General features: G+C 38.4%; 1 protein-coding gene across 1 annotated transcript in view; it reads right to left on the bottom strand.

Annotated features, from left to right (window-relative positions):
* Nucleotides 1-26,959, bottom strand: part of nfatc3a (nuclear factor of activated T cells 3a) — a 79,468-nt gene extending 52,509 nt beyond the window's left edge. The window contains 2 exon segments of the mRNA XM_048184598.1: nucleotides 2-745; nucleotides 26,456-26,959. Coding sequence (XP_048040555.1) covers nucleotides 2-745; nucleotides 26,456-26,546 — 835 coding nt within the window. The 5' untranslated portion in view covers nucleotides 26,547-26,959.

Here is a 26,959-nt window from a genome sequence, read left to right on the forward strand (position 1 = left end):
GAAGGTGAACGTGGGCTCAGCCAGTTCTCATCTGTGACGCTGGTACGGGGCGAGTGACAGGGCGACTGGCGGGGCGAAAGAGAATGGCCGTGTGGCTGAGAAACGGAGTGAGTGAAGGCCGAGTGATGATGATGATGATGATGCTGCTGCTGTTGCCATACTTCCTCCTGCGGTCCAGCCTGTGGAGAGCAGCCAGGTGAAGTGAGCGGTGAGCCCAGGGTAAAACGTGCCGCTGCTTCATTTAGCTCAGAATCCACGTCATCGTACACATGTGAGATGGATTCGCAGGATGATGCATCCGAGAACCAGCTACGCGAGGAAAGGCTGCTACATGGACTTGGACTCAGGGACGAATCTCGATACGAGTGATCTAGAGGCAGGTACAGGTGGTCCCGAGACAGAGGCCTGTCGTGGTAGTCTCCATCTGGACCCTTGGTTCTCATCTCATCCTCACTGGCCTCCATCTCCTGCTGGCAGCTCGGGGAAATAGAGGTGATCTGGATGCTGGGACATTCAAAGGCCTTTGGTGGGCCGTTCCCCCCTCTACCCACCCCTGTGGGCGTGTATTTAGAGTCCTGAGGCTCATAGCTTTGCTCATAGGTCCTTTGCAGGGAGGGGGAGGTGGTGATGAGTTGGGCTGGGGGCGGGCCTCCATGCCGTTGGAGACTATGTGATTGGCTCACCAGTGAAGGAGGTTGGCCCACATTGAGGATGTAAAATGAGGTGTTATCACCCGTTTCTAGATCTAAGAATAAAACAAAACACAAATCAAAATTAATACATGCATCAATGCAACAGTTTTTTTTACAGACTGTGGAAAAAGCTAGCCAACCAACAAGATTTGCGCTTTTGGTCACATGCCCAGAGCAGCTGCAGTTACAAAAACTATGACTTGGTGGCGCTCACAAAGACCATTTTGCTAAGTGACAATGAAAAGCAGAGGAAGAATCCTTAACCGCTTATACATAATATGTAGATAGATAATAAATATAATAAGATTAAATGCATAATATAGAATGTTAAAATGTGTGAACAAAAGGGTTGGACAAAATACTGACTGTTGACCAGTATAAAATTTTGTCATTTCTATATAGTGTGACCAGACGTCTTTGCAAGGTGATCATATAAAAGCGAATATCACTCTTCTGTCACACAAGAATAGCCAAATCAAAGGTAGCCAATCTCGTCATAGTATATTATGAAGAACAAAATTACCATCCAATCACAATTTGTTATCGGTTAACTTGCAGTTCGTAAAAGCAGGATATTAGAAAGCGTGGAGGAGATCAAGTCAGACGTGAAGATGTCAAAGAAGCATACATGTACATTAAATGAGAAACTTCAAAAAGAGTTTATCAAGTTATTATGCGCAGTAAGTTGTGAAAAAAAAGAACTCATGGTTTCGAGCTGAATGACACACACCAGAGGCACGCTCTCAGACAGCGCGCAATCCTGACTCAGTTCTCTTTGCGCCTGCATGGTCAAATACAGACACAGTTGTCAAAATGTCCATCATGTGGAGTATCTCACATAAATACAGTCGATTATGGCTTAAGATGTTATGGCTTAAGTGAACTTATACAGCTTGGTGAAAACCGGATGTGTGTCAGTAAATTCTAGCATAAAATACCTGTCTGTGTCATTAATGTTAAACAAACAACTAAAGATGTTAAATAAATGTATACATGTTAAATAAACCTACTGTAGCCTACCTGAAAAAACATAGTTTATTTAATTTGGAACTCAATAGTATTTGTCCTATTATTTGTAATTTGCTTCTTTGTTCTTTTTTTATATAAAAAAAAATTAAATAACTTAATGATATATATCATTATCATGAAATAAAATTCTCTCATATCAATGAAAAATGTGAAATGGGGTTGTGCGAGTGGGGTGCCTGTCCATCCTGTCCTGTATTCCACCATGAGAAATCTGGTCACCCTATTTCTATTACAGTTAAGGCAGTTCCCCTTATACAGAGCCAAAATCACACACTCTAAAAAAAACGCTGGGTTGTTTCAACCCAAATTTGGTTCAAATATGGACAAACTCAGCTGTTGGGTTACATTTTTTAATTAAATTTTTAACTCAACAGTTGGGTTTGTCCATATTTGACCCAAATTTGGGTTGAAACAACCCAGCATATTTAGAGTGTAGATATAGCAGTATTTTTAATTGACAGTTTCACACACACACACACACAAAAAAATGTTTATAAATAACCTATTTCCATATTGCACAATACTCAATCACTAGTGTGAGTAGAGAACAGATAGCACACCTTTCTGTTATGCATTAGAAACAACACCTGTCTGGGAAACTAATTTCTTAAATCATCACAAACTGTACAAGCAATATAGAAAAGCAAATTCTACAGTTTTAGGGACATTAGTGCCCGAAAACCAGAACTATGGGGTTCAGTACCAGTACAGACAGGATGTGTGCATAAAATAAGTCACTTCCAGAAACTGCATTACATTTACTAAAGTTTACAGTGTAATTGCTTGTATAACTAACACATAAATAATTACTGTCTATTGAGGCACTTCAAGGTCTGCGTCTCTGTCTGCTGATAAGGGAGATGAAAGAGAACAGGCTATTTTCTCTCCTCTCTCTCTCCTTTATTGGACTGCTGTTCTGATAGCCTTGAAAAGGAAAGACTTGGGGTAGTTGCAAACAAGGCACTGGGGAATCTGTAGACACTACAACACTAGCAACAGGTTAACAATAAGAGCATTATAGCACAAACAGTACAGGTATCTCAGATCAGTGCAAGGGAAAGGTAGGAGTAAGAAGAACATAGAGAGAGAGAGAGAGAGAGATAGAGAGATTCATAGAGTCAGTTCCATTTAGAAGCGGATATAATGAGACAGAGAGCCGGTGGGTTAGTCAATGGGGAGAATTTCGGGTGGGGCGGCAGATGGGCTCAGATCCAGAGAGGAATAACCCGTGCACATGTCATCCATCTCAGGACGTGCGCAAAAAACACACGGGAAACAAATTCGCAAATAGGCGTATGCTTTAGCCTGTCACCACATAGAGACCGACCCTATTAATAACGCCAGCTCGCACACACACACAGATGGCTATTATGCTCTAATACTGTACAGACACACACCCACAGAGCATATTGTGCCTGTGGTCTATTAAAGGTTATTGATGAGCTTCCAGTGACTGGGCAGAGGGAGCCTGACAGGGCCAGACAGCATGCAGTGAGCAGTCAGTGAGATGTGTTTCTACAAGCTGCATTCAGCACTACCAAGTCAAAGAAACAGCGATGCGATTTCACAATGCAACGCAATCAGATCTTGTTGAATATTATCTTGATTCCCCACTGGTATGCTGCTTTGGGAGAAAAACATTAGCTTAATAAACCTATGTAATGAATGTAAATGGAGTCATGACCTTTCTTTCACTTATTCTCACTTATTTTTCTTTCGAATTCTCTTTTATGTTTCTCTACCCCATTTCTCATCTCTCTATTTTTACCCTTCTCTCTCCTTCTCCATCTGATCAATTTATTTATAGATGCTCCACACACTCCCCGTCATAAGACATGACTATTTGTGATGACAGAGCTTGACAGACAGGAAAGGGGACAAACCTACGTGTCACACAAGACTCAACATGTCAATCCAACTGTGAACTCTGACCCCAAGGGAAACAAACCACTGGGAGTTCATTCTATCAGTCTGACACACATACTGCTGTGGTACATTACAAAGATTCTGCAGTATAAACACTAGAACATGTTCAGAATAACATTCTACAGCAAAAATAGGAGATCTTTCAAACCAAGAGTTAATTGGCAAAGGCGAAACCCATGTTTTTTTTTTTGTTGCTTTTTTACCCACAATTTCATGCTGAACTTCATTTATGCGGCAAGGGAGGCTTTGATTAATCCACCATATGCTGGCTGCCAGTTCATTAGCATAGCGCCATGAATAAATACAATGATGGAAGGATAAAATAAAGAAGAAAAAAGCACTAAAAGCTTTGAGCATTGGGAGCAGTGGAAAAGAAGGATGATGGTTTGAGTCTGAAATAAGACTCAGGTCCATGTATTTCTGGTCAGGTGCGGTAATGCTCTGAGTATGCTTCAATATATAATAGACAGAAATTATTTTTTATTTGGTTGTCAGTGATTCAGCCACTAAAACGAACCACAGTGTGCTGGATCATTTGGCTTTCACCAGTTCCTGTTTCATCAAAAATTTGTAGTCATTCAGTCCTTTCAATAGTCACATCACTGTCGACCTTCGTTCATCTTCAGAACACAAATTAAAAGGGGAGGTTCATTGTGATTTCATTTTTTTAAAACTTTAGTTAGTGTGCAATGTTACTGCTTGAGCATAAACAGAATCTGCAAAGTTCCAGTAAACAGAGATATTGTCTTTTAAAGTTATGGCAGTTTAATGCCTATAAAAATGACCGGTTTGGACTACAACAAGCTCCTTCCCGCGCTGGTGACATCATAAACCCTGCAATTAACATAAACCCTGCCCACGGGAACACGCAACAAAGTGGGCGAGGCCATGTCACGTACATACAAGTCTTCTTCCTAGGGACGCTGGACTTCGGGAACAATGTTTAAAATTTATGTTTAATTCTGTTCCTGACAATTATAATGCTAATTTAGCCATCTGTGCTGCACATTTTACGGAAGACTACACAAGTTCATGCTGAATGCTGGATTTACACAAAGGCTATTACTGAAAGATGGAGCATGTCCCACTTTAAAAGCAGAAGCTGCTGTTTTTGGGCCCCAGCCTGTAAGTATGTTTTTTTTTTATTTTATTTTTTTTAATAAAGTTATATAGTTTCTGGGACGTAAACAAAGACCAATGCGGTTTGGCTTCGCTAGCCAGTTAGCTAAATTCTATTTCATACTTCAACAAACGCCTATGAACACCAACAGACTTCTATGTAATCACACCAGCGAACTTCTGTTGGCATTTGTTGGCGTTTCCGTTACAGTGTACAGCATTGTTTCATTACGGCTTTTATGTTGTGTTTACACGCATGCTCGTTCATGTTATAAATTAAACAATACCTTTACAAAAGGTACTACTCAGTCAAGTATTCAGCTACAGAAAAGCTTTAATCAGAACACTATGGGGCAGCAGTAACATTTACAAGTGACAGCATATCTAAACACTTCTACACAAATACAAACGGAAATACTTACCATTCAGAAACGTCCATTAAAAGCCGTGCTTGCGGAGGTTCTGCTTGACCCTCTTCATCATTACTGCTATCCGAGTCTGATTCGGGCTCAAATTGATACGGCAATATTGACACCATTATTTACATTTCCACCGAAGCAAAGAATGGACTTTGACCAAATTAAAAAGTAATAATAAATAGCCAATATTCTACTAATATGCATGCTAATAAGCAACTAGTTAAAAGACCCTAAAATAAAGTGTTACCAAATATACATTACTGTTTTGTGTAAAATAAAAAGTGTAAAGTAATTATTAATTAAAATTAAAAGGGTAAAAACAAAATGTCATAAGCTACAACTTTTGCCTCAAACAGCCAATATCCTTGTAATATGCATGCTAATAAGCAGCTAGCTAATAGTGAGAATTGGACCCTAAACTAAAATGTTACCATATATAAAAAGAATGATAGCATGAGAGAAAGAGAACAAAATAGCAGAAAATGAGTGATGAGCAACACAATTATAAGAACAGCTTGTTCCCCCAAAAGACCTCCCAGAAGCTCTAGCAGGCCTCCCATCCACTGGTCCTCAGCTCACATGATAAAGCTAAATACTGTATGTGACATCTGCATCATCCAAAAGTGGAAAAGTGTGGAAAACTGCACAGTGATTAGTGCAAGTGCTCTTGATTTATTCCTGTGATGGAAAATATGTATTATTATCAATGTTTAAAACAGCTGCTTAATATTTCTGTGAAAACCGTAATACATTTTTCAGGGTTGTTTGATGAATGGAAAGTTAATCAAAAGAACAGCATTTATTGAAATAGATGTTGTACAATAGATAGTTAGATACAATAGATACAAGTTATATAATAAGTTTGTTACATTATATATGTATTTACTGACCCTATCAATTTAGTTTATCCTTGCTGAATAAAAGTATTAATTTCTTGAAAAAAAAAAAAAAACCTTACTGACCCCAAATTTCAACACACACACACGCACGCACACACACACACACACACACACACACACACACACACACACACACACAATTAGTTCCTGCTACCTTAATGTATGGTGAAACAGCAAAAACTGTAGTATCGTGACTAATATGGCATGCATGCAGTATAGTTACAACAACTCTAATTTAGCACTTAAACAGTATGACAGTTGGTTGAGGTTCATAGAAACCTTTTATCCAGCTCCAACCACATCAGAGTGGGGTCACAGAACCTGGGTCAGTAATAATCTATGATGAGGAAAGTACAACCAAACTTATGCAGTATGAGGACAGGATTTCCAGTGTTGCTTGCTTATATCAGACACTGTTCAGATCCACATCAGACTGGCTATCTGGTTAAATAAAGAGCCCTAAGAGGCTTTGCTGTTCCTAAGCTAATAATAGTGGGAAATCGCTGCAGTGCACTAAATGCCTTGCCCAGTCTGTGACACTACTAATACACAGGCTTTCACCAATAAAGTCACCCAGAGGTGAGACCAACTGTCCCTACCTGGAGTAGTGTGTCTGTGTGTTTGTGTGCATGTTGAGGGGGTTTATGACATCAATATCGGATCAGGAGCTGCGGAGACCGTAAAGGATTGCGAGGGAAATCATGTCAGCGTGCAAACACACACAAAGTTTAATTGCTTTGATTCCCCAAACGCCTACAGGACGAGAACTGAAAACAGGAAGTCAAATTTATGACAAACTCAAGCCCTTAACTCCTTTAGTAATGATGTCCACATAATTCAATTATCTTCTCCTTCACCTGCTACGAAGGCAGAACAGTACTTAACGCACGTCACAATGCAACTGTATTAATTTGTCCGCCACTGACAAAGATTGGGGCAGATGCTGCAATGATCTTTAAAGGGTTAGTCCACCCCAAATTGACAATTCTGTCATTAATTACACACCCTCATGTCATTCCAAACTTGGAAGACTTTCGTTCATCTTCGGAACACAAATGAAGATATTTTTGATGAAATCTGAGAAATGTCGGTCTGTCCATTGACTGCCTTTGCAACGACCACTTTGACCACTTGGATTTCAAAAAGTTCATAACGAGATCGTAAAACTAATCCAAAAGAATCAAGAGGATTAGTCCAAATTTTCTGAAGAGACCTGATCACTTTTTATGATGAACAGATTTAATTTAGGCTTTTACTCGCATGTATACATTGATCAGCGAACAACATAAGCAGAAGCTCAACCTAACCTGAATGACGCACAAAAACAAACCTGTTCCAGAAACATGCTGCGTATCCAACGAGGTTTATTCTCGTGTGTTACGCAGCACGTTTTTCTAAACCACGCTTTCAACATTTCATACTTTTAATTTAAAAACAGGGTTAGCACTACTTTTCACTCAGGGTTATGAAACCCTGGGTTAGTGCCACTTTTTTTGAGTTAACCCCGCATTGTGGTGTCATACTTTTACAGTGTGAAATGATGTGGTGTTAGAAGAATGTTAAGGCTAGATGCTTTGCAACAGACAGCCAATCACGTGCCTCATAATCACATGCTTTGGACAAACACAGAAATAACATGTGTTGTATAAACAGTAATCGGAGTCCGTTGGAGTGAAGAAGAGACGTTTCATTTTTACATTTATAGCCCAAAAAGTCCATTCAGGAAAAACTTGATAGTACAGTTGGATATGCAATGATAGAACCTTTATGTTAACAGGTTGTGTTGTGTTCGTCCAGTCAATGTCACTGCAAATATGCAATTAAGGACGTTAAAGGACCCAAAGTTTAGGAATGTACAGTGCGAAAAGTCAGTTTATGAATACCCAGGACTAATTGTTAACCCTGAATGATAAGCGTGAAACGTGAAACAAAAAAAACAGAAATCCATTTAACCGGGGTTTAGAATGACCCAGGGTTAACTATTTAATGTATGAAAAGCCCTAAACTGTAATTATCTGTGCTGTGCTTTGACTTTGATGTAGCAATGACATCTGGGTAATAAATTGGATGAGGAATGCACTTACCCACAAACACTCACTTCAGGTAATCATTTTGATTTATTAAGAACTTACTGTAGGAAAACAGATCTTTTGAGGGTGTAATAACATTTAAACACTCAAGATTAATTTGAGAGCGTCCTGCTTTCTTCGTTTTTCCATTTTGGCTTCATTTTCAAGTCTTGCGTCACACAATTTTCCTACTTACACGTGATGTTTTGCTTTCCCCAGCTTCTCTCCTGAGTCATTTGTTTTGCTGATGCTTTGTGAAAATCATTTCAATCATTGTGAAAATGTCAAAAGCACAATTTGAATTTTATCCACTGTACTGATTGCCTGCGTGAACTCTCCAATTAGAGGGTCAATTCCTGAACTGCTTACACAATGTTCTGACCTGAGTGCTTGTGTGTGTGTGTGTGTGTGTGTGTGTATCGTGCATAGAAAGATCGTGTAACCTAATCCAGAATTCCCTATATATGTAGAACACACTCGCATGAATGGAAGGTTTCTCTTACAGATCAAACAACATCTATATTGTAAAAATGGCCTAAATCCAAATAAATCATTATAAATTTAAAAACTGAATGATAAAGACTTTAAATAAGAGCTTTCGCTTGACTGAACAAGCCCCCTCCTAACACTGCCGGTTTCTAAGAACTATTGGCAGAGTGCCGTCACTTCTAAACACTGAGTCTCTGACGCAAGCCACACAGAGCAGCTCACACCTGTAGCACCAACATCCCTGTAGCGCACAACTGTAGCCGCTTAAGAACACAAAGAGACACGCAGCGAGATTGTGTGCGTGTGTGTGTGCGTGACTGAACGTCTCTGCCTTTGTCTAAGCTTGCATATGAGTGTGTGCACATATGAGAGTCTCATTAGTCGATGTTGGATGCTCAGTCAATCAGGCTGAGTTGTAAGAGGAATACTGTTCTAGGCTGTTTTTGTTAATTGGTTTATTTGTGGCAATGAATTCACACAATTTACATTTCTATTATCTGGTTAATTAAAAACATTCAACAGATGAATTTATAATAAAAATAACTGTTAGTTGCAACCCTACACTGGTTATTTTCGGGTAAATAGTTTTTTGTTGTTGTTGTTATGTTACAAACTAAACCGTTGCTTTAGGAAGTGACAGTAACAGTAATAGCCATATATTGCAAAACAAGTGAAAACACTGAAAAATAAATGAAACTTTCATAATTCATTTTTATTTTGGTGGAAAACAAGTTTACAAACACGTCTCATTACAAATCATGTGAAATGCTGTAATCGTCAACTATGCAAATGTGAAAATAATGCATAAATGGTGCCCGCTACGTTCCCAAATGCATGCTAAACTGAGCACATGCAGAGATGGAGTTGACTGCTTTCATTCACTGTGAACTGAGATGCGGCACTGATCACGTGCTGATCGAGTGAGTGAAATGTCGGCTCAAGCAGACAGTCTTTTGCGATTTAATAAGGACACAAAGCCTTATCGCACTTTTGACTTTAGTGTGTTTGACAGCTTTTGACAGCAATATAATCAATGTATGGGAAACACTGTATTGTGAAATCACTGCGATTCAGTTAAATAACAGGATGAAATTATTTACATGCGTGCAGGTTACGTGTTGCTCAGAGCTGCTCTGTTCACAGTAAATGCTGCTCCACACAAACTCAGTCTTTGCATGTGCTGTTTATTTGTGTTTCCAATATTGTGCATTTGGGAACGTGTAAAGTTTGCATGTTTTGATGTCCACACGTTCTTGTTTACAGTGGCTGAAGCATTTCTATCATAAAGAAGTGACCAAATATTAAAGATTAAGAGGACATTTGATTTGTTGTTTGGCCAATATTAAACAATGATTTGATCATTCTGTATGTGTAACAACAACAGTAACCAGGCAGTTGGTGCCCTCTGCAGGCATTTGTTATAATATATAATGTACAGAAGTTGATTATGTTTACTTTATTATTATGTATATTGCAATGTATATTTCTGTCCTGACAAAAATTTTCTTTTAGGCTTTCTAATATTAAAACACCCAGGATACGCACACCTTTCAAGTGTGAGTTTCAAATATTCTAACTGACCACCAGTGTGAGGTTTTTTTTTTAAGGCGACCCTTATTTTAGAACGTTTGCCCTTATCGTTTCCATGGCGACGCGTGCGTGTCATGAGCGCTGAACGTAGCCACAATAACACTGTATGAGAGATGGATCACTATTATTTTGTTTTTCCTTTTTTATTTAAAATATTCGCAAACTTGCTTACATGTCTTCAACTATATGATATTCCGATTCTCAAATATGTGTGAGTGAGTGTGTTTTGTCATTTAAAAACCTTTATAAATGATCTTTATCTTGATCTATAATGCGAGATGGGTGCCGCCATCTTAGTTTGCGCTGCAGTTCACAGAGTTCTGTCAGTCTGATTTACAGCAGGTGAATACATCAGTTTCTCCTGAAATATATGCAAGTAAGTGGCTGGTGAACAGGAAGAATAAGAGAGTAAACTTTATAGTTACTTAGACCCATTATGTGTGTCTGATATGAATAAATGTCGGCAAATTATATTTGAATTCACTGTTTATTGATGCTTCCACTGACGTCTGACATCAGTGTGTATTTTATAAACTCCAAATGTATTGTTTAATGGTGCTTATGCGTATTTAAATGTCTGAATCCTTAAAGGAAACATTATGTGGCTGAAAACACTGCATAGCTGTGATGACAAGAGAGCGCGCGTCCGTCTCGCAGCCAGAACGTGAAAGCACAGTTTGAATCTAGCAGTTATGTGACGTCGCTGAACACTCTAAATCCCATATGTGGAACCGTACGCCCAGGGGCACAGAAATAAACATCCCATATGTGGGAACGTACCGCTCAAAGGGTTAAACAATAAACTGACACAAAGACATTTGAATATGTGTATACGATCTTCCTTCCGCACATTTGTAATGTAAACAATAGGTGGGTCCCAATTCGCATACTTATGCACTATTCTATGACGTTTTTAAGTATAAATAGTGCGAGTAGTGCGTTCACACTGAAAATTCCAAAAAGAAAAAGTACACTTTAAATACCCGGATGATGCACTAAATTAACGGAATGTTGGACACTTCGTGCACTCAACTGTCGCAGCTTTAATTACGTAGTGGAGGGGGAGAGGGTATCGGACTCCATTGTTAAATGACAAAATAACCTTATACAATTCACGCACTACATGGATGAGTGCATAGTGCACAAGTACATAGTGTATAAGTGCATAGTGTATAGTGCGTCATTTGGGACGCAACTACTGACTCGATACTTCCGCCTACGTCAACCGTGACCTTTTCAACGTAATTGCGTATTACGTGACGTCACGAATGCGCATCGGAGAAAAGAGCAAGGCCAGCATTTGTGCTTATAAAACTTAAACTTTTTTTTTTTTTTTTTTAAATGACCAATCGTTTCGCTAGATAAGACCCTTATTCATCGTCTGGTATTGTCTGCTGTCATTTAAAGCCCGTTGAAGCTGACTGAAACTGCCATTTGGACCTTCAACCGTTTGGTGCCCATTGAAATGAATGATATGGAGAAAAATCCTAGAATGTTTACACCAAAAACCTTCATTTCTTTTCGACTGAAGAAAGAAAGACATGGACATCTTGGATGACATAGGGGTGAGTAAATTATCAGCAAAAGTTTATTTAAAAGTGGAGTAATCCTTTAAATCTGGAACCTTTCTACCTTTAATAATGTTTGGTCTTCAAAAAAAAAAAAAAAAAAAAAAAAATCCCAGAATTCTACAATATTATATAACAGGAACTGAAAAGAATAGAGTTTCAAGAAAGATTACTCTAAAGAAACATCTGTTTCTTTGTTTTAGCAACGTTCCCTAGCTTTCTGCATCCACCCCGTGCAGGCAAGTCACTACTGTGGCCACAGTTCTGTAGCCAGTTACATCACCAACAAGCTGCGGATGTCCGCTGTGCTAGGTGATGGCAGCCTAAGCCAACATGAACGTATGTTTGCTTTCTAAATAAAGCTCCCTAATTAAACCATCTCATGCTGTGATAACATTACAGGATAAACAAAGCTCAGCCGGCATAGGGAACGCCTCAGGTTCATTTAGTTCCAACCTTGTCAATCACTGCCGAAACAGCCAAAGCAATAGAGTTGGTTTCAGATCTTGCGTCTGGCCAATTACAGTTCACATTACAGACCAGCTTACAATACCCAGAAATGTAAATCAAAACCCATGCATCTCTTTAGGAATCATAAACAGTGTTTTTGCCTGTTAGTATTGTATCTGAACGGATGCTGATTTCACCCGAGTTCAAAGTGGTCAACATAGCAAAAAGAATTCAAAAGAATTTGAGCTGACAGACAGCTGAAGGACAACTCTGGCATCATTATATGACCATGTACCTGCATATTTCCCTAGCTGATCATTATGTTATTTTCTCCACTATATGAGGAACCATTATGGTTTCACTGCAGCTAAAAAAGAAATGAAGAAATAAAGAAAAAAGGAATGAGAAACTGAGAAACAGCAGTGCAAAGAGGTATGCCAATTAAGTTAACTGGTTTTAGCATTTTACTTTGCCCTTTAAATTTTTGTGGTCTAAACCAGGGGTTCCCAAACTTTTCAGCCCATGACCCCCAAAATAACGATGCCAGAGACTCACGACCACCACTGTCCTCGGAGGTGGTTAAAGTATACAACGTTGTGCGCAATGGAGCACACGCACTAACGCCTTTTTCACACATACTCTGTTTGCAGTGCGTATGAGGTGCATTTTTTTTTCGTGCCAATATTAACGAATTAGGGCATTCACACTGCACATGGATGTAGCCCGGCAGTGCGTTCCAGGAGCGGTATGTCTGCAGCAGTGTAGCAATCATTTACGCACAGTCTATTTTTTCTGTGCTGCACTGCACTGAATTAAAACGATAGCGCACTGTTCGCATTGAAATAAAAATGTCCTATTGACATGAAAAACTAGTAATTTCACCATCACAAACACAACATTTACTTATTTTTATTTCAAATCCAAAAGTTGTTGCTGAACATGGCTTGTCAGCATTGCGATTCTCTTTGTATACACTATATTTCATAGATGTCATATTTAAACTCACTACATTTATGTTTTATTCAGTTCACTCCTTTATATTTATATAAAGTAATACTTTTGATTTATATATTGATTTATATATTTTATATACTTGCTCACACAAGTGGCAAAATATTTAAACATAAGCTTTATGTTAAAATCACAAACATTTTAAATTAAAACTTAAAATAGACAAAAACAGGTGACTCTGAAATCCCTCAGGTCATAAAGAACTTTGTTTTTCCACCTTCAGGAAGAGACGAGTGCTATCCATTATGTCTCCTGATGGTGGTGCTTCTCCGCTCTCCTCCCTGCATTGTCTTTGGTCGATATTAAAGGATTCTACTTACGGAAAAAAATGGAACTGGCGCTGCGTTCATTCCGTAAGTAGAATAGGGAAGGCGTAGAACATACAGCGTAAGCTTTTTGAAGAATACAAAAGTGTGGTTTTGGCGGAAGCACTTGGAAGGCGATCATTTGTTTATATAAAGCATATACATTTGCATTTTTTTCGAAAATGACCGATCGTTTTGCTAGATAAGACTCTTATTCCTCGTCTGGTATCGTTTAAAGCTGTTTGAAGCTGCACTAAAACTATAATTTTGACCTTCAACGTTTGAAGGCCCGTTTGGAGGCCACTTGAAGTCCATTATAAGGAGAATAATCCTGGAATGTTTTCATCAAAAACCTTAATTTCTTTTCGACTGAAGAAAGAAAGACATGAGGGAGTGAGTAAATTATCAGGAAAATTTTATTTGAAAGTGAACTAATCCTTTAACCAACGTTTCATTTCGACAAAAATAATATCCAAAGCTTAAAGCCTAAAGAATTACCTATGTGCACATGTCTGAATGTTTAACATGGTGCTCTAAATTGACCTGCTGCAACTGATGCTGTTGTTAATATGTCGTTAATCTGTCGTAATCACCTCAGGAGTCACGATCGAGGGGAAAGAAAATCGAAAGGTTGATGGCTTTTTTTTTATTTGCATGGTTTTTGTTTTTAATTTAACTACTATTTTTAGTATTTTGTTACAATTATTCATAAAACATCCTATTTCTAATCATTACATTTTTTTGGGGGGGGAACCACTGGTCTAAACTACATCTTTTAAGCAGAGGACACAGCCATTTACATGACAAGTATATTTGCTGAGGTGAATCAAAATACACACCATCTTAGCCGCCAAAAGTCTCAGAGCCTCATCTGTGATACGCCACAACCACATACAAGACGCACACATACACACACACAACCATCCAGCTGTCAGACACACTTTTAATTACACAACGGCCCGAGGGTAAATTGTGTAACAGTGCCTTAGGGACTAAACGAAGGAAGTGAAGCAATGACTCAGGGGAGAATGAGGGACCTTAGGTACAACGCAAACATGTGTGAGGGATGGAAAGACTGGACGATCAAATAATCTAGCCTCAGAATCCCATTCATCTTAAATCCAAGTTTGTGCTTACAGATCATTAGATATAAAAGTGAATTTGAGCACCCATGAGATAAATAAACAATACTAAAATACTAATTAATAACACTTACTTCAGAAAAAAAACACATCTCTTCTGTTCCATTCAGGTGCACTCTAGAAGAGTGTGTCCTGTATGAACAAACCCAAATTCTCTGTGTTGAGAGCTGCCATGGGTAGAAAACCAAGGGTTGTTGATTCAGTTCTCTGAAAATTGTGGTGTAACCAACTGGAAAATTAAAAATGAGGCCTTCATTTGACAAGTTTGCCTTACAGCCTTATAACCAGATATTTAGAAATTCACTTTCAAGTTCATTTTTTTGATAATGCTTTATCTTCAGACTGAAGCTGTTTCTAGTTCCAAATTTTACTACAATAATTATTTGAAGATATTATTTAATTGACTAAGCAAATGTAAATATGTAAAATTGGTAAGACTTTACAATAAGGTTTCATCAGTTAGTTAACTAATTCAGTGAAGTAATGCTAACAATGAACAATACTTATACAGCAGGATTTATTAATCTTAGTTCATGTTAACCTCTGCATTTATTACTAATACATATTTAAGATTAAATGTTGCATCTGTTAACATTAGTTATGAACTGTGAACAAACATTAACATTTTTATTAACTAACATTAAGAAAGGTTAATAAATGCTGTAAGAATATAACAAATGGGACCTTATTGTAAAGTGTTAACGTAAGTCAATACAAGTCATTTTATTGTAAATACTAAAAAAATTTACAATATGTAAAAAAAAAATTTGGAAGTTTGAATTAATATACACTACCGTTCAAATGTTTTGTTGTTGTTTTTTTAAAAGAAGTCTCTTAAAATAAAGTAAAACTACAGTGATGCTGCGAAATGTTATTACAATTTAAAATAACTGTTTCTATTTTAATATATTTGAAAATGTCATTTATTCCTGTGATGGCAAAGCTGAATTTTCAGTCATTACACAATTCTTCAGTGTTACATTCTCCTTCAGAAATTATTCTAATATACTGATTTGCTACTGAATAAAATTTTATTAGTATTATTACTCATGTTGAAAACAGTTGTGCTGCTTAAATTTGTGGGTTTTTTTTTTTTTTTTTTTTTTTTTTCAGGATTTTTTGATGATTTTAAAGTAAAAAAACAAACAAACAAAAAAAAACATTTATTTGGAATAGAAGTCTTTGGTAAAAATATCAAAACATTTACTGGTCACTTTTAATCAAATGAATGCACCCTTGCTGAATAAAAGTAAAAAACTTATGAAAACTTTTGAACAGTAATGTACTTCAACAGTAAATTTAAAGTTAAAATAATTATTCTTGGTAAAGTAAAACACAAGCCATCTTGTTTTTTGTTGTTGTTTTTTTAAAGCTAAAGGATGTTGCCAAAGGTGCCTCTATTACACATCCCATTTGAAATGTAAAATAAGCTAGCACCTGTGTCTGATCCAGTAAGCTCCCATCTCTCTACCTCTTACTATGACCAAACTCTTGACACTTCAGAAACACTCTCTGTATTAGCATCCAATGAATGTTGCTGGTTTTAGATACACTAAATTTAAACTAGACAAATGCCACACATATCTGCTCGTGCCTCGCCCGAGGAAACAAGCCCCTCACACCCACCACATTACAGACCCCCTCACACACAGTGTTCAGATCTTGTAACAAAAAAAAACAAAAAAACAACACACCTTCTCTGATGCCAAATGAGTCAGGTGATTCACTGGTACACATGGTCCTTGTGCTGGAGCTAAGCTAACCGCTAAACTGCCCCAAACAAAGCTCTGGAAACAACTTGTAGGGCATGAGCTTGAAATGTTGATGGCCCTTACGATTAGTATCAAGTCCCCTGAATGCATGTAAAGCTGATTCACTGTCATGTATTACAACACCACATTCTGGCAGCAAATCAACATGAAGCCCAAAATAAGAACAGCAGCGCCACATGAATGTAACCACTACAGACGATGATCAGCACCCTGCTATAGCACTAGCAATACATGCTTTTCCAGAGAAAAAGGGAAAAAAAGAGGAAGTATTTTAACCAGATCATATTTGTTATACTGTAAATAAAAGACTGATTTGGAGATGAGAAACTTATTGGTCACTGGTAAGGCCTTGGGAGCCCACCTCATGATGCTCCAAACCTGTATGACTTAATTCTTTATTCTGTAGAACTAATGAAGATACTATGAGAAATATCTCAGTGTTTTGTTTTTGGTCCATGGAAGTCAATGTTAACCAAAACTGTTTGGTTACCAGCATTCTGCAAAACATCTTTTGTGTTTTAGATGACTTTAACCCAACAGAGACGAGCTAGCATGGCTGTTGAAGGTTACGTGCTGACAAACAAGATCACTTCTGTGAAAAATTGTATAAAAAGGCTAATGACTGAAATTTGGTGAAAAACAACAACAAAAAAACAAACAAACATTAACTTCCATGTAGATTTTCATGCTGAAGTTGAACAACCTTCTGAAGCTACAATATCCATAAAATCTCATCATGGCTCCTCTGCGATGGATCGCCTGCAATCAGATCATTCACACCTTTATGCTACATGTTAACAGTGCTGCAGAGGCAAAAATGAGTCAGCAGTGTTAGCCTGCTTAAAACCTAGGACAGAATTGACTGAATATGAATATATATAGAAAATGCACTTCATTAACATGTTTATGCTATTGAGAGTTTTATAAACTATTTCTGCTGAATATTCGCAGCCACAATGTTAGGGTGTTGTGAGTTGCTAGGGTGTTGCTATGCAGTTGCTAGGGTGGTTACTAGGTGATTTCTTACTAAGTCAGAAAGACCCTACACCCCGCATAAGGCATAGTTCTCTCCTTCAATGCAAGTCTAGGAGTTTTTCCCCATAATTTTTTAACATTTGCCTGGTAAAATTCTTCAGTCCAATAGTCTAGAAGAGTATAATGGCACATTCTCCAAAAAAGATGCACAAATTTGGTATCATTAAAGCAGAACTAAGTAACTTTTTTTACCTTCATAAATAGTTTTCTAAATCCTTACGATGGTTAATTGACTTGTAGTGGTGTGTTTGAGTCGAGCACTAACCCCCTCTGGCACGTCTACGCCAGAATACAGCACTTGCAACTTGAGCTACACCGACCCGAAACAATCTCGCCTCATGTTCACGTTCACGCGAGAGTGACAAAATGCTTTACGGTAATTCAAAAACAATGTATATTATGACTTTATAAGACAATTTCGAAAATTACCCACCTCCATCGAGATTTCTTGTACTGTATTTGCAAAACTACTGCGCTGGTGAGCGTTGTAGTCGTTGTAGTCCAGAGCTGCGCTTGGAGTATTTACGACAGTGTGATTCACTGAAGGAAACTGTAGGGGGAGCTTCGCAAATCTTACTGAGTTCCGCTTTAATTTCCATAGCACAGTGATGTGGAACGAGTTATGCACTGAAAAGTAACACTTAAAATGAGGTGTAATGGTTTAGAAAAAAAACCCTACACCTAAAAAAAAAAACAAAAACAGTAATGCTTGCTTTAACAAAAAACATTTTTTCAATTAATTTTTTCCCACTCAATGTTTAAAATAGTTTTAATGTCACAAGAGATTTCATGGTAACGCCCTACAATATTAGAGGCTTGCAGTTATACTGTTGTGGTCTAAATAAAACTGCCAGGCTGAGCTACACCCCATTACTCGCCCCCTGACCAACAAGCATCAATGATACACCTGAGTCTGCGGCCTCACCTGCGGACGTAGCGCACAGCATTTTAACACTTCTCTGCTGCTCGGCACACACAGCACGAGGCGGTGCAGGGCTGAAACGTGTGGCGATTTGTCCGGTGGCACTTGCTGGCCGAGGGGGGAGTTCTCCTCTGACGGGACTAGCGAACCTGCAGTCTGCCCTCTACCACTTTTGCTGTGGCTTAAAATAACCCACCCTGAGAGCGATGTAATTTCAGTCTTTCCCACGACTCAGACAGCCAGCCAGCCAGATGAGCAGATGCAGGCTAGCACAGACGCTAAACACTGCACGCCCTGCTTTTTCTTCACCGACTTTTAGCTACCCACTCCTAAAATACCTCTAGACTGGTACTCATGCACTCTGTCAACCTGTTTTTTTCAGAGCCTGATGACTGTAAGAAGATTGACGCAAAGGTTTATCATAAAAGAGAAAAAAAACCACACACACACACACACACACACACAATTACAGCCAACTACTGATGGCAAAGATGAAGAGACAGAGAAGAGAAAGTGAAGAGAAAGACTCAACCCCTTTTTCTGTTTCTGTCAAGGCAGGAGGGTCTTGTGCCCCTCCCCTTGAATTCCACTGCCATCTGAAGACCACATGCTGTGTCTGGGCATTATGCCAGGCAGCTACACACTATCTGACTTTACCCAGCCCTGAGAGAGCACCTTCTGCCCTACTACTGCCACCTCTATAATGGAAGAGGCCACTCAAACTCTGTCTAACAAAGCCTTCATTCTAACAGCATAAAATACTAGATTTATGTTTATTATTATCTTATTTAAGGCTGGAATACACTACATTATTTTGCTCAGATTATTGCCCCGATTTGGATCTGGGTCAATGCAGGCACACACTGTGCGAGTTTGGACACATTTAGGAGGTTGTGAGCCATTGCTCACGTTACAAGTCCATTAACCTGATAATCGCATCAAAGCAGCTGGTACATGGCACAACTGTACTGCATGGCGAGCTGGCAGCAATCGCACAAGCTTTTGCACTAAACACAGAGCAGTCAGTCTGATTTGTCCAATGGTCTGGAATTGTGGGATTGGAATGAAGAAACCGCGGGAAAAGAGAGCCCGAGTGAGCTTTCAATATTGCTGCTATAGCTTTGGATAGAAAAAAGAAAGAAAATAAAAAAGTTAATAGAAGCATGTGGTGCGACGCGCGTTTTCCAGGCACAGCGAGATGAAAAATTCTCAAGTTTTCAGAATGCCGCAAGCGCACCACAGGTCATGTGACAAGAACTAACCGATGAGCTTCGGCCTTTCCATAACAAAACATCAAAAGCTCAGCTGAACAGCTGATCATAGCTGTACAGGGTGGGTTTTTATTTCTCATCTCCATAAATATATCTAGTAGTAGAGCTAATGCAAGGGCTAGAAATCAATTTATCCTTTACTGAAACTTCCTCGTCATCATGGAGAGCACAGTTCATGGTTGCATTGCAACGACAGATGCCACAGGAGAACATGCGTGCGGCCACAGGAGAACAAGTGGTGCGGCCACGCTTTCCACGCGTTTTAAGATGCGACATGTGAACGGCCCCTAAACTTACCATCCAGATCATGGATCACAAGCTTGGCGCTGAGAAGCGTCTCACTGCCGCCTGTGGAGGACATCCAACCCATCCGGCCCACATCCAAGTGCGACGTCAGAAGCCATGTCCATGCTGCCCTACATCTGATTCTTAAGATTTTGTTAGTCATGTCAATCACAGTACTGATTGCCTACACTGATCCTTAAAGGTGCAAGTATGTAGGAATGACACTCAGTGGTCGAAATAGGTACTGCAGTCCAAATTCAAAATATTGTTTGCCCCGCCCCCTCCTTCAAACACACGGGTGCCAGCTTGAGGACACGCAACAAGAGAGAGCGCAATTGACAATGAAAGCTGAGAAGACTTACACACTGTAAGTTGATGAGTTGATTTATCTGTGTTTTAATCATGCTGTCGTTCACAGTGATTTTTAGATGGATGCAGAAGCTTTTTAGGTCGGGTAGAATCTGTGATTCTCTGACCCAGTTTGTTTGCTAGTTTCCATGGCTGCAATACGCGGTGTTTTCCGACAACTGGCAACCTGTGATGTTGAAATGCCATTGGATAAACGGGCAGCACGTGGTTTTGCACAGACCAAAACAAAGACAGACATTCCGACACGGAACGCACATTTCAAAGTAGAATATCTGGCTGTAGCATTGTTTTTCTGAGAAACAAGTAGCTAGGTGAACTTAGCATGTTTCCTAAATATCTGCAAACATTTTGGGGTATTTTTATGCTTTATTAAAGTGAAAATCTTACATATAGCACCTTTAAACTTACCGTCACTGTAACCTTAACCAATGAAATTAGCTGCAGGGCAGGATTTCTGGTGAAGTGGTTTAGGGAAAAAAAAAAAAGAATTAATCCTCACACCTAATTCTTCATCATTTACTTATATTTGTATTTTTAATGACTGAACGCACTGAAACCCACCTAAAACCTACCCTTATATCTGAAACACATTTAAACACCTAAAACCCTTTCAATTGAAAACCTGCATACAAATAACCGGGTTTCCAGGGTGACACGGGGATGGGGAGTCATTAGGTGATGTAATGAGCATGGGCATGGCTTCTGACATCACACTTGGATGTGGGCGGAGTTAGACGTCCACTACAGAATGCAGCGAGCCATACTTGGAGCACTTGACGAGTGATCATTTTGAGTTACTAGGAAATATAGCTTACAGCTGCTAGATGGAGCCGCGAGCTCGCGCATGTCTCCATAGTAGGTATAACTGCAGACCAGAGATCTCCAAAATGGGGTGTGAACTCCAAAAGTGAGCAGAACCTCCAAAAGGGAATGGGTTCTCCAAGTGCTAAGGCTTTCACTATTGGCTCTGGCTTCATCCAATTGTCATTGACTTACATTTCAAAATAAAGGTTTGTAAATTAAACACTGTTTCTAGTTGATATTGGAACAAGTAATAAAATATGCAATAAAAATACATATGCTCCATGAGAGAGGAGCCCAGAGCGCGTGGCCAGTGGCATTCGGACCGGAGTTTGAACCCCTGCTCAAAGATATAAGCGGGTATCCCCTGCGAGCTCTTCTGCGAGCCGTCCCAGTGCAGCACATGGGAAAGTTCTACTCTATTGCTGTGTTATAAGCTCAAGATTCACATGGTAGGAGGGGGTAGTGAGGTCTGGTTGGAAAGTTATGGACAGCCCGGTTTAGCGATCTCATATCGCACAATCTTATTAACTGCTTATCTCCTGAAATGCCATTTTCTTTAGCATGCTATTCAGTGCAAATTCCACCTTGCAGTGAATTTCACTGGTTAAGCTCACGTTGCTCCCAGGTCAAAAAATATGGAAAATTTATAAATATGGAAAGATCACTGAAGAATACTAAGTGGAGGAACTGTTAACTTTGTCTTAAGAGAGTTAGCAAACTACATTCTGAGGTAAATCCTGATTCATTATTATGTTAATATTCATCATTATCCAGGGCTCGACATTAACACTTGTCCGGGATAAGTAGCCGTTTAGCCGTCCCTGGCCCGCTTGGAAGAGCTGGGCTCGAACACGGTTCGCATGCAGTGTGCACACTAACCTTGCCGGAGCACAAAACAGCTACTACTTTTGGGTGCACTATTTGTCATCTTTACGACGGCAAACATCTTTATTACTACTTTGTTAGTATACTTTTCAATTCATGTAATTAATTAGAGTGTATTTGGGTTTATAATGGGTCTGGTTATCCACTTACTGATTTAGGAATTGTAGTTTGTGAGTAAAGCTGCAAATTCCTCCATTGACGTCAGCTGCCTTCGTAATAATCCTCTGATACATGCAAGTGAAAATCGCTGTGCAGCATTAATGATAAATCTATTAGGCAGTATCTTAGCGAAAGTGCATTTCTTCCTGTTTTCTTCCATACAAAAGTTGCATCGTATATTATGTAAGCGTGCTCCGGCCTGGAACGTTAAAGGGTTAGTTCACCCAAAAATTTAAATAATGTAATTTATTACTCACCCTCATGTCGTTCTACACCTGTAAGACCTTCGTTCATCTTCGGAACACAAAGGTACTCCATAAAAACACAAAATCCATAAATGTACTAAAAACATTTAAATCAGTTCATGTGAGTACAGTGGCTCTACCTTAATATTATAAAGCGACAAGAATATATTTTGTGCGCCAAAAAAACTAAATAATGAATTTTTAACAATATCTAGTGATGGCCAATTTCAAAACACTGCTTCATGAAGCTTCGGAGCTTTATGAATCGAATCAGTGATTCAGAGCACCAAAGTCAGGTGATTTCAACAGTTTGGCGGTTTGATATGCGATCCGAATCACTGATTAGACACAAAAGATTTGTAATGCTTCGAAGCAGTGTTTTGAAATCGGCCATCATTAGATATTGTTAAAAAGTCTTTATTTTTGTTTTTTTTTGCCGCACATAAAATATTCTCGTCTTCGAGTGGGAAGGGGGGGACAATCACGCTCGGGCTCAGTTCAAGTCAACAGTGCATAATGTGAGTACACCCTAAGAATTTAAGATAACATAACAGAATAGTAGCAAGCAAAACAGACAGTTTTCATAAATATGATTATTTGTGTTCTGTTCTGATACTTTATAATGTCCAAACAAGAGATTCACTAAACATCAAGAGATTATGGTTTGGATTATGATATGATATGATATTCCTAGTCATTTTGTGAAAATCTTTTATTTTTTTTAAACACTGACAATTAAAAAAAAAGGCTTTAATTGTGGAGAGAAAGTTATAAAATAGATGTAAATACATTTTAAATAATTAATAACAAACAAATAAAAATAAATAACTTAAATAATTTATTAATTGAATATTAAATTAAATTTGTATGGTTTCTACTACTCTGCTCCAAATAATAAATGTATTGCCATGTCACGTCTAGTTATGTTCTTTAACAGGACAAAAATGCACAGAAACGTTCAAATTGAAAGTTGCCTGGTGTGGGTCATTCAAGGTGACAATGGCCTCTATGCAAATATTCACAGATTAACCAAACGAGCAGATAGTCCTCCTGTGAGATTTCACTTTGGACTAAACAACATTGAGAACTAACAGAACCAGAGCTTTATTGAGTGTGATTAACACTGTTAACAAAATTTGGCAACTGTACTGTATTTGCACTGTACTGTATATAAGTTGTCCGATTTGTCTGATTATTTTTAACAAAAACAAAAAAAAAAAAAAATTACATAAATATAATAATTAAATAGACAAAATAGATAACATTTGAAAATAAAAATTGAAATTTTTTTAAAAATGTGACACATGGTTGCAGACACAGCCTAAATTAAGCTATTTTGGGACAAATGTTGGTTTATAGTCATTAAATATTTTGTATTACCAGTTTTCTCAACAGGGTTGTATGGCTAAATCTGACAAGTGTTAACGGATGGTGTTACTGACTAGAGACTAGCGCTATGATGAGTGACTGATTCTGAATGAGACTGAGAGCATGTGCACTAAAACAATCTCTTAAGCGGCACACACCTCCTGAATGTCAGCACTCCCGTTACATCATGCATATGCAGACTTGTATTTTCATCTTTGTTGTTTAATTAATTTTACATTTAATTGTTCATCTAACTGTATAGCATTTTGGGTGAATTACCATAATTACATTGAAAATGGGCATCCTAAAATTCATAAACCTTTAATATTTATATTTTAAAAATAAATCTGCATAAATTACTGCTTGCCCAAGTGAAACTGTAAAGGTGTGAATGCTTAAAGATCAGCATTTCACCTTCCAATGGCTGTAATCTCATGCTTGGAAAGTTTTATAAAGTTTCAGAATTATCTTTTTTGGTAATTAAAATGAGTTAATGATAAAAACAAACAAACATAGAAGCCAACAAAAAAAAATGACTTGAAAAGTCATCAAAATATAATAGGATGTGATGTGATTATATTTTGAATTTGAATATATTTTATAATTTTACAAGTCCTGATCTAAATTCAACTGACTCCACTTTAGTAACAAATACAAGAGGAAAAACGCAGTTATCTTTGTCTAAAAACAACCAGAGGCACAGAAAACACAGATGAGTGCGTGTATAGTAACAGCCCTGCCCTTTAGCTGCATTAAAATCCTGATGACTTCTTGCATGAGCGGACACCAACATACCTTGGGATAAAACCTGTTCAACAACTTAAAACTAATGTTTTTACTTACATTAAATAATGGTTTTATTCGAATATGACACTTTCCTAACATAGAAAAAAATTAGGCTAGTATTTTCAACCAAAATTTAACCATTACATTTTTCCTATAGTTAGTGGTATGCAAAACAATTGGGCAAGATAGAAATAAGGGTTTTCTCTTTTCTTCAGTCATTTTCCATAAAAATCTCTTTATGCATCAACAAAAGCACAACAGTGTGATGTTTCCACTGATTCCTGTAGTTTAAGAAGTAGCAACGTTACTGCTCAAAACACAATAGTACAGTATTTTACATACTAACAAAAACATAAAAAGAGCGACTGCTCTTTTAAAACACGAAAAAATGCTTAGTCCTCTTTTGCCTAGGTAATGTATGAAATCTCCATATGCAATTTACTGATCATGCAATACTTTTCACAAAAACATGCAAAACTTAAACAAAAACACACAGGGGTCCACCCACACACAGGCATTCTGCTTTCACTATACCCAAATCTCTTTCCTTCACGACACACTCGAGCACACTGACAGAGGCTGATAGGGTTGCTACTTCTCACACATGTTTTTTCATTAGGCAATTACACACACACACACACACACACACACACACACACACACACACACACACACACACACACACACACACACACACACACAATGCCTGGTGGTTGCAAACTGGAGACAATCTGCATTGCTGATTATACATCTGACATTACAAATTTTTCACAAAACAATGAGGGCAGGAGCAAAAAAAGTGATTATCAAAAAATCAAAACCTTGGTATCAATTAAATTTCCACATTATTGGAAACACTTGCTGAGATATTTAAAAAATATTAACGTTTTAAGAGTTAACTATCATTTAAACTTTTAAACTTTTATCATTTTAACTTTTTTACAGCAACACTTAGGTCTAATATAATGTGATTGGCATGTTGTGTTGCTTAAATAATTTAATAGCTACAGTAGTTGAAAGCTATGTAGATTATGTTAATGAAAAAGCAAGAATGCTTCTGCAAAGAGTATATTAAATTTAACAGTTTTATGATTTTAGGGACAAACATAAAAATTGTCATCAGATGGACTACACACAAAGCATGTTTATATTCTGGAAAAGGAAAAACTGATAGACTTCCCTTTGAACTGGGATGAGGACTCATTTATATAATCATACTTTTTTATTTTTAATCATACATTTTAATAAAATTTGTATTACCTGAAGAGTCGGAGACAGAACTAGCTACTGTTGATGTATTGATGTAAATAAGAGTAAAATGGAGAAATGAAACAGTGTAAGATCAGTATAAGTGGAAATGTATGGGTTGGAACTTTTTCCATGTGTTCTAACTGAAGGCAGGGGCGAGTGATAACACAAACTTTTATAGCATTTCACTGTGCAGCAGCTGTCAGATTCATGGTGGCTCTGTTTCAAACCACTTCAACGCACATATGTTGATCAAAAAGGCTGTCTAGGTAGGCAGCTAACTAGGTTTTTGAGCCGCTGTGACCGGCTTAAAGTCTTCAGGAAAGACTGTCCAGGTGCTTGTTGGTTATATATTAGTTCATTCAGCCGCATAAACTTGCCGCTTCTCATTTTCATTGGCTGAATTTACAACCACACACACACACACAAAACTAAACAAAACTGCAGCTGCTGGTGTAAAGCGAAAAGCCGGCGAGTGTTGTCGTTTTAACGGCGCGTCTCTGCTGCTTTTGATAGCGTGTTTTCAATTTCTCCTCACTTTTTCGATGCATGATTCATTAAGGAGTGTGTGAGAGTATCCCGAGGTAAAGGCACTGACCTGCGGGGCCTAGCGGCGGCTGCTGCCCGTCCTCCCCGAAGATCAGTCTGAAGTCCAGCTCTTCATTCCCGGGGCAGTTTGCAGTAGTCATCGGGTTTGACAGCTCGGGCTCACCCCGTCTATGTACGCCGACTCTTTAATAAACTCACTACATTGACTAATTATAAAGACAAAACTTTTGAACTTTCCCTGCTGTACTTATCTAAGTTCGGGCAGAAAATATTATTGCTTCTCCCTCAGAGTAATCCAAACTGCTCGACCTTCTGCGGAGATTCAGCGAACTCGCAGCGGCTTCAACTTTTTTTTGCCCGTGGCGTGAAGGGGGGTGAGCGTTGTGCGTCAGCACGACCGTTGATCGAGTTCGTCCGTAAATTCGCTGCTGCTCTCCGTTTCGAGGCTCGAGCTCCTATCCCAACTTTTACTAACAGCGCGTGACAGGGCAGTTCCAGCGGTGACGTCAGGCGAGTCGGCAGACAACACAAGAGCGCGCACACGCGCCCGGCC

The sequence above is a fragment of the Megalobrama amblycephala genome, linkage group LG3 (assembly GCF_018812025.1).
Source record: "Megalobrama amblycephala isolate DHTTF-2021 linkage group LG3, ASM1881202v1, whole genome shotgun sequence".
In the NCBI taxonomy this organism is placed as follows: Eukaryota; Metazoa; Chordata; class Actinopteri; order Cypriniformes; family Xenocyprididae; genus Megalobrama; species Megalobrama amblycephala.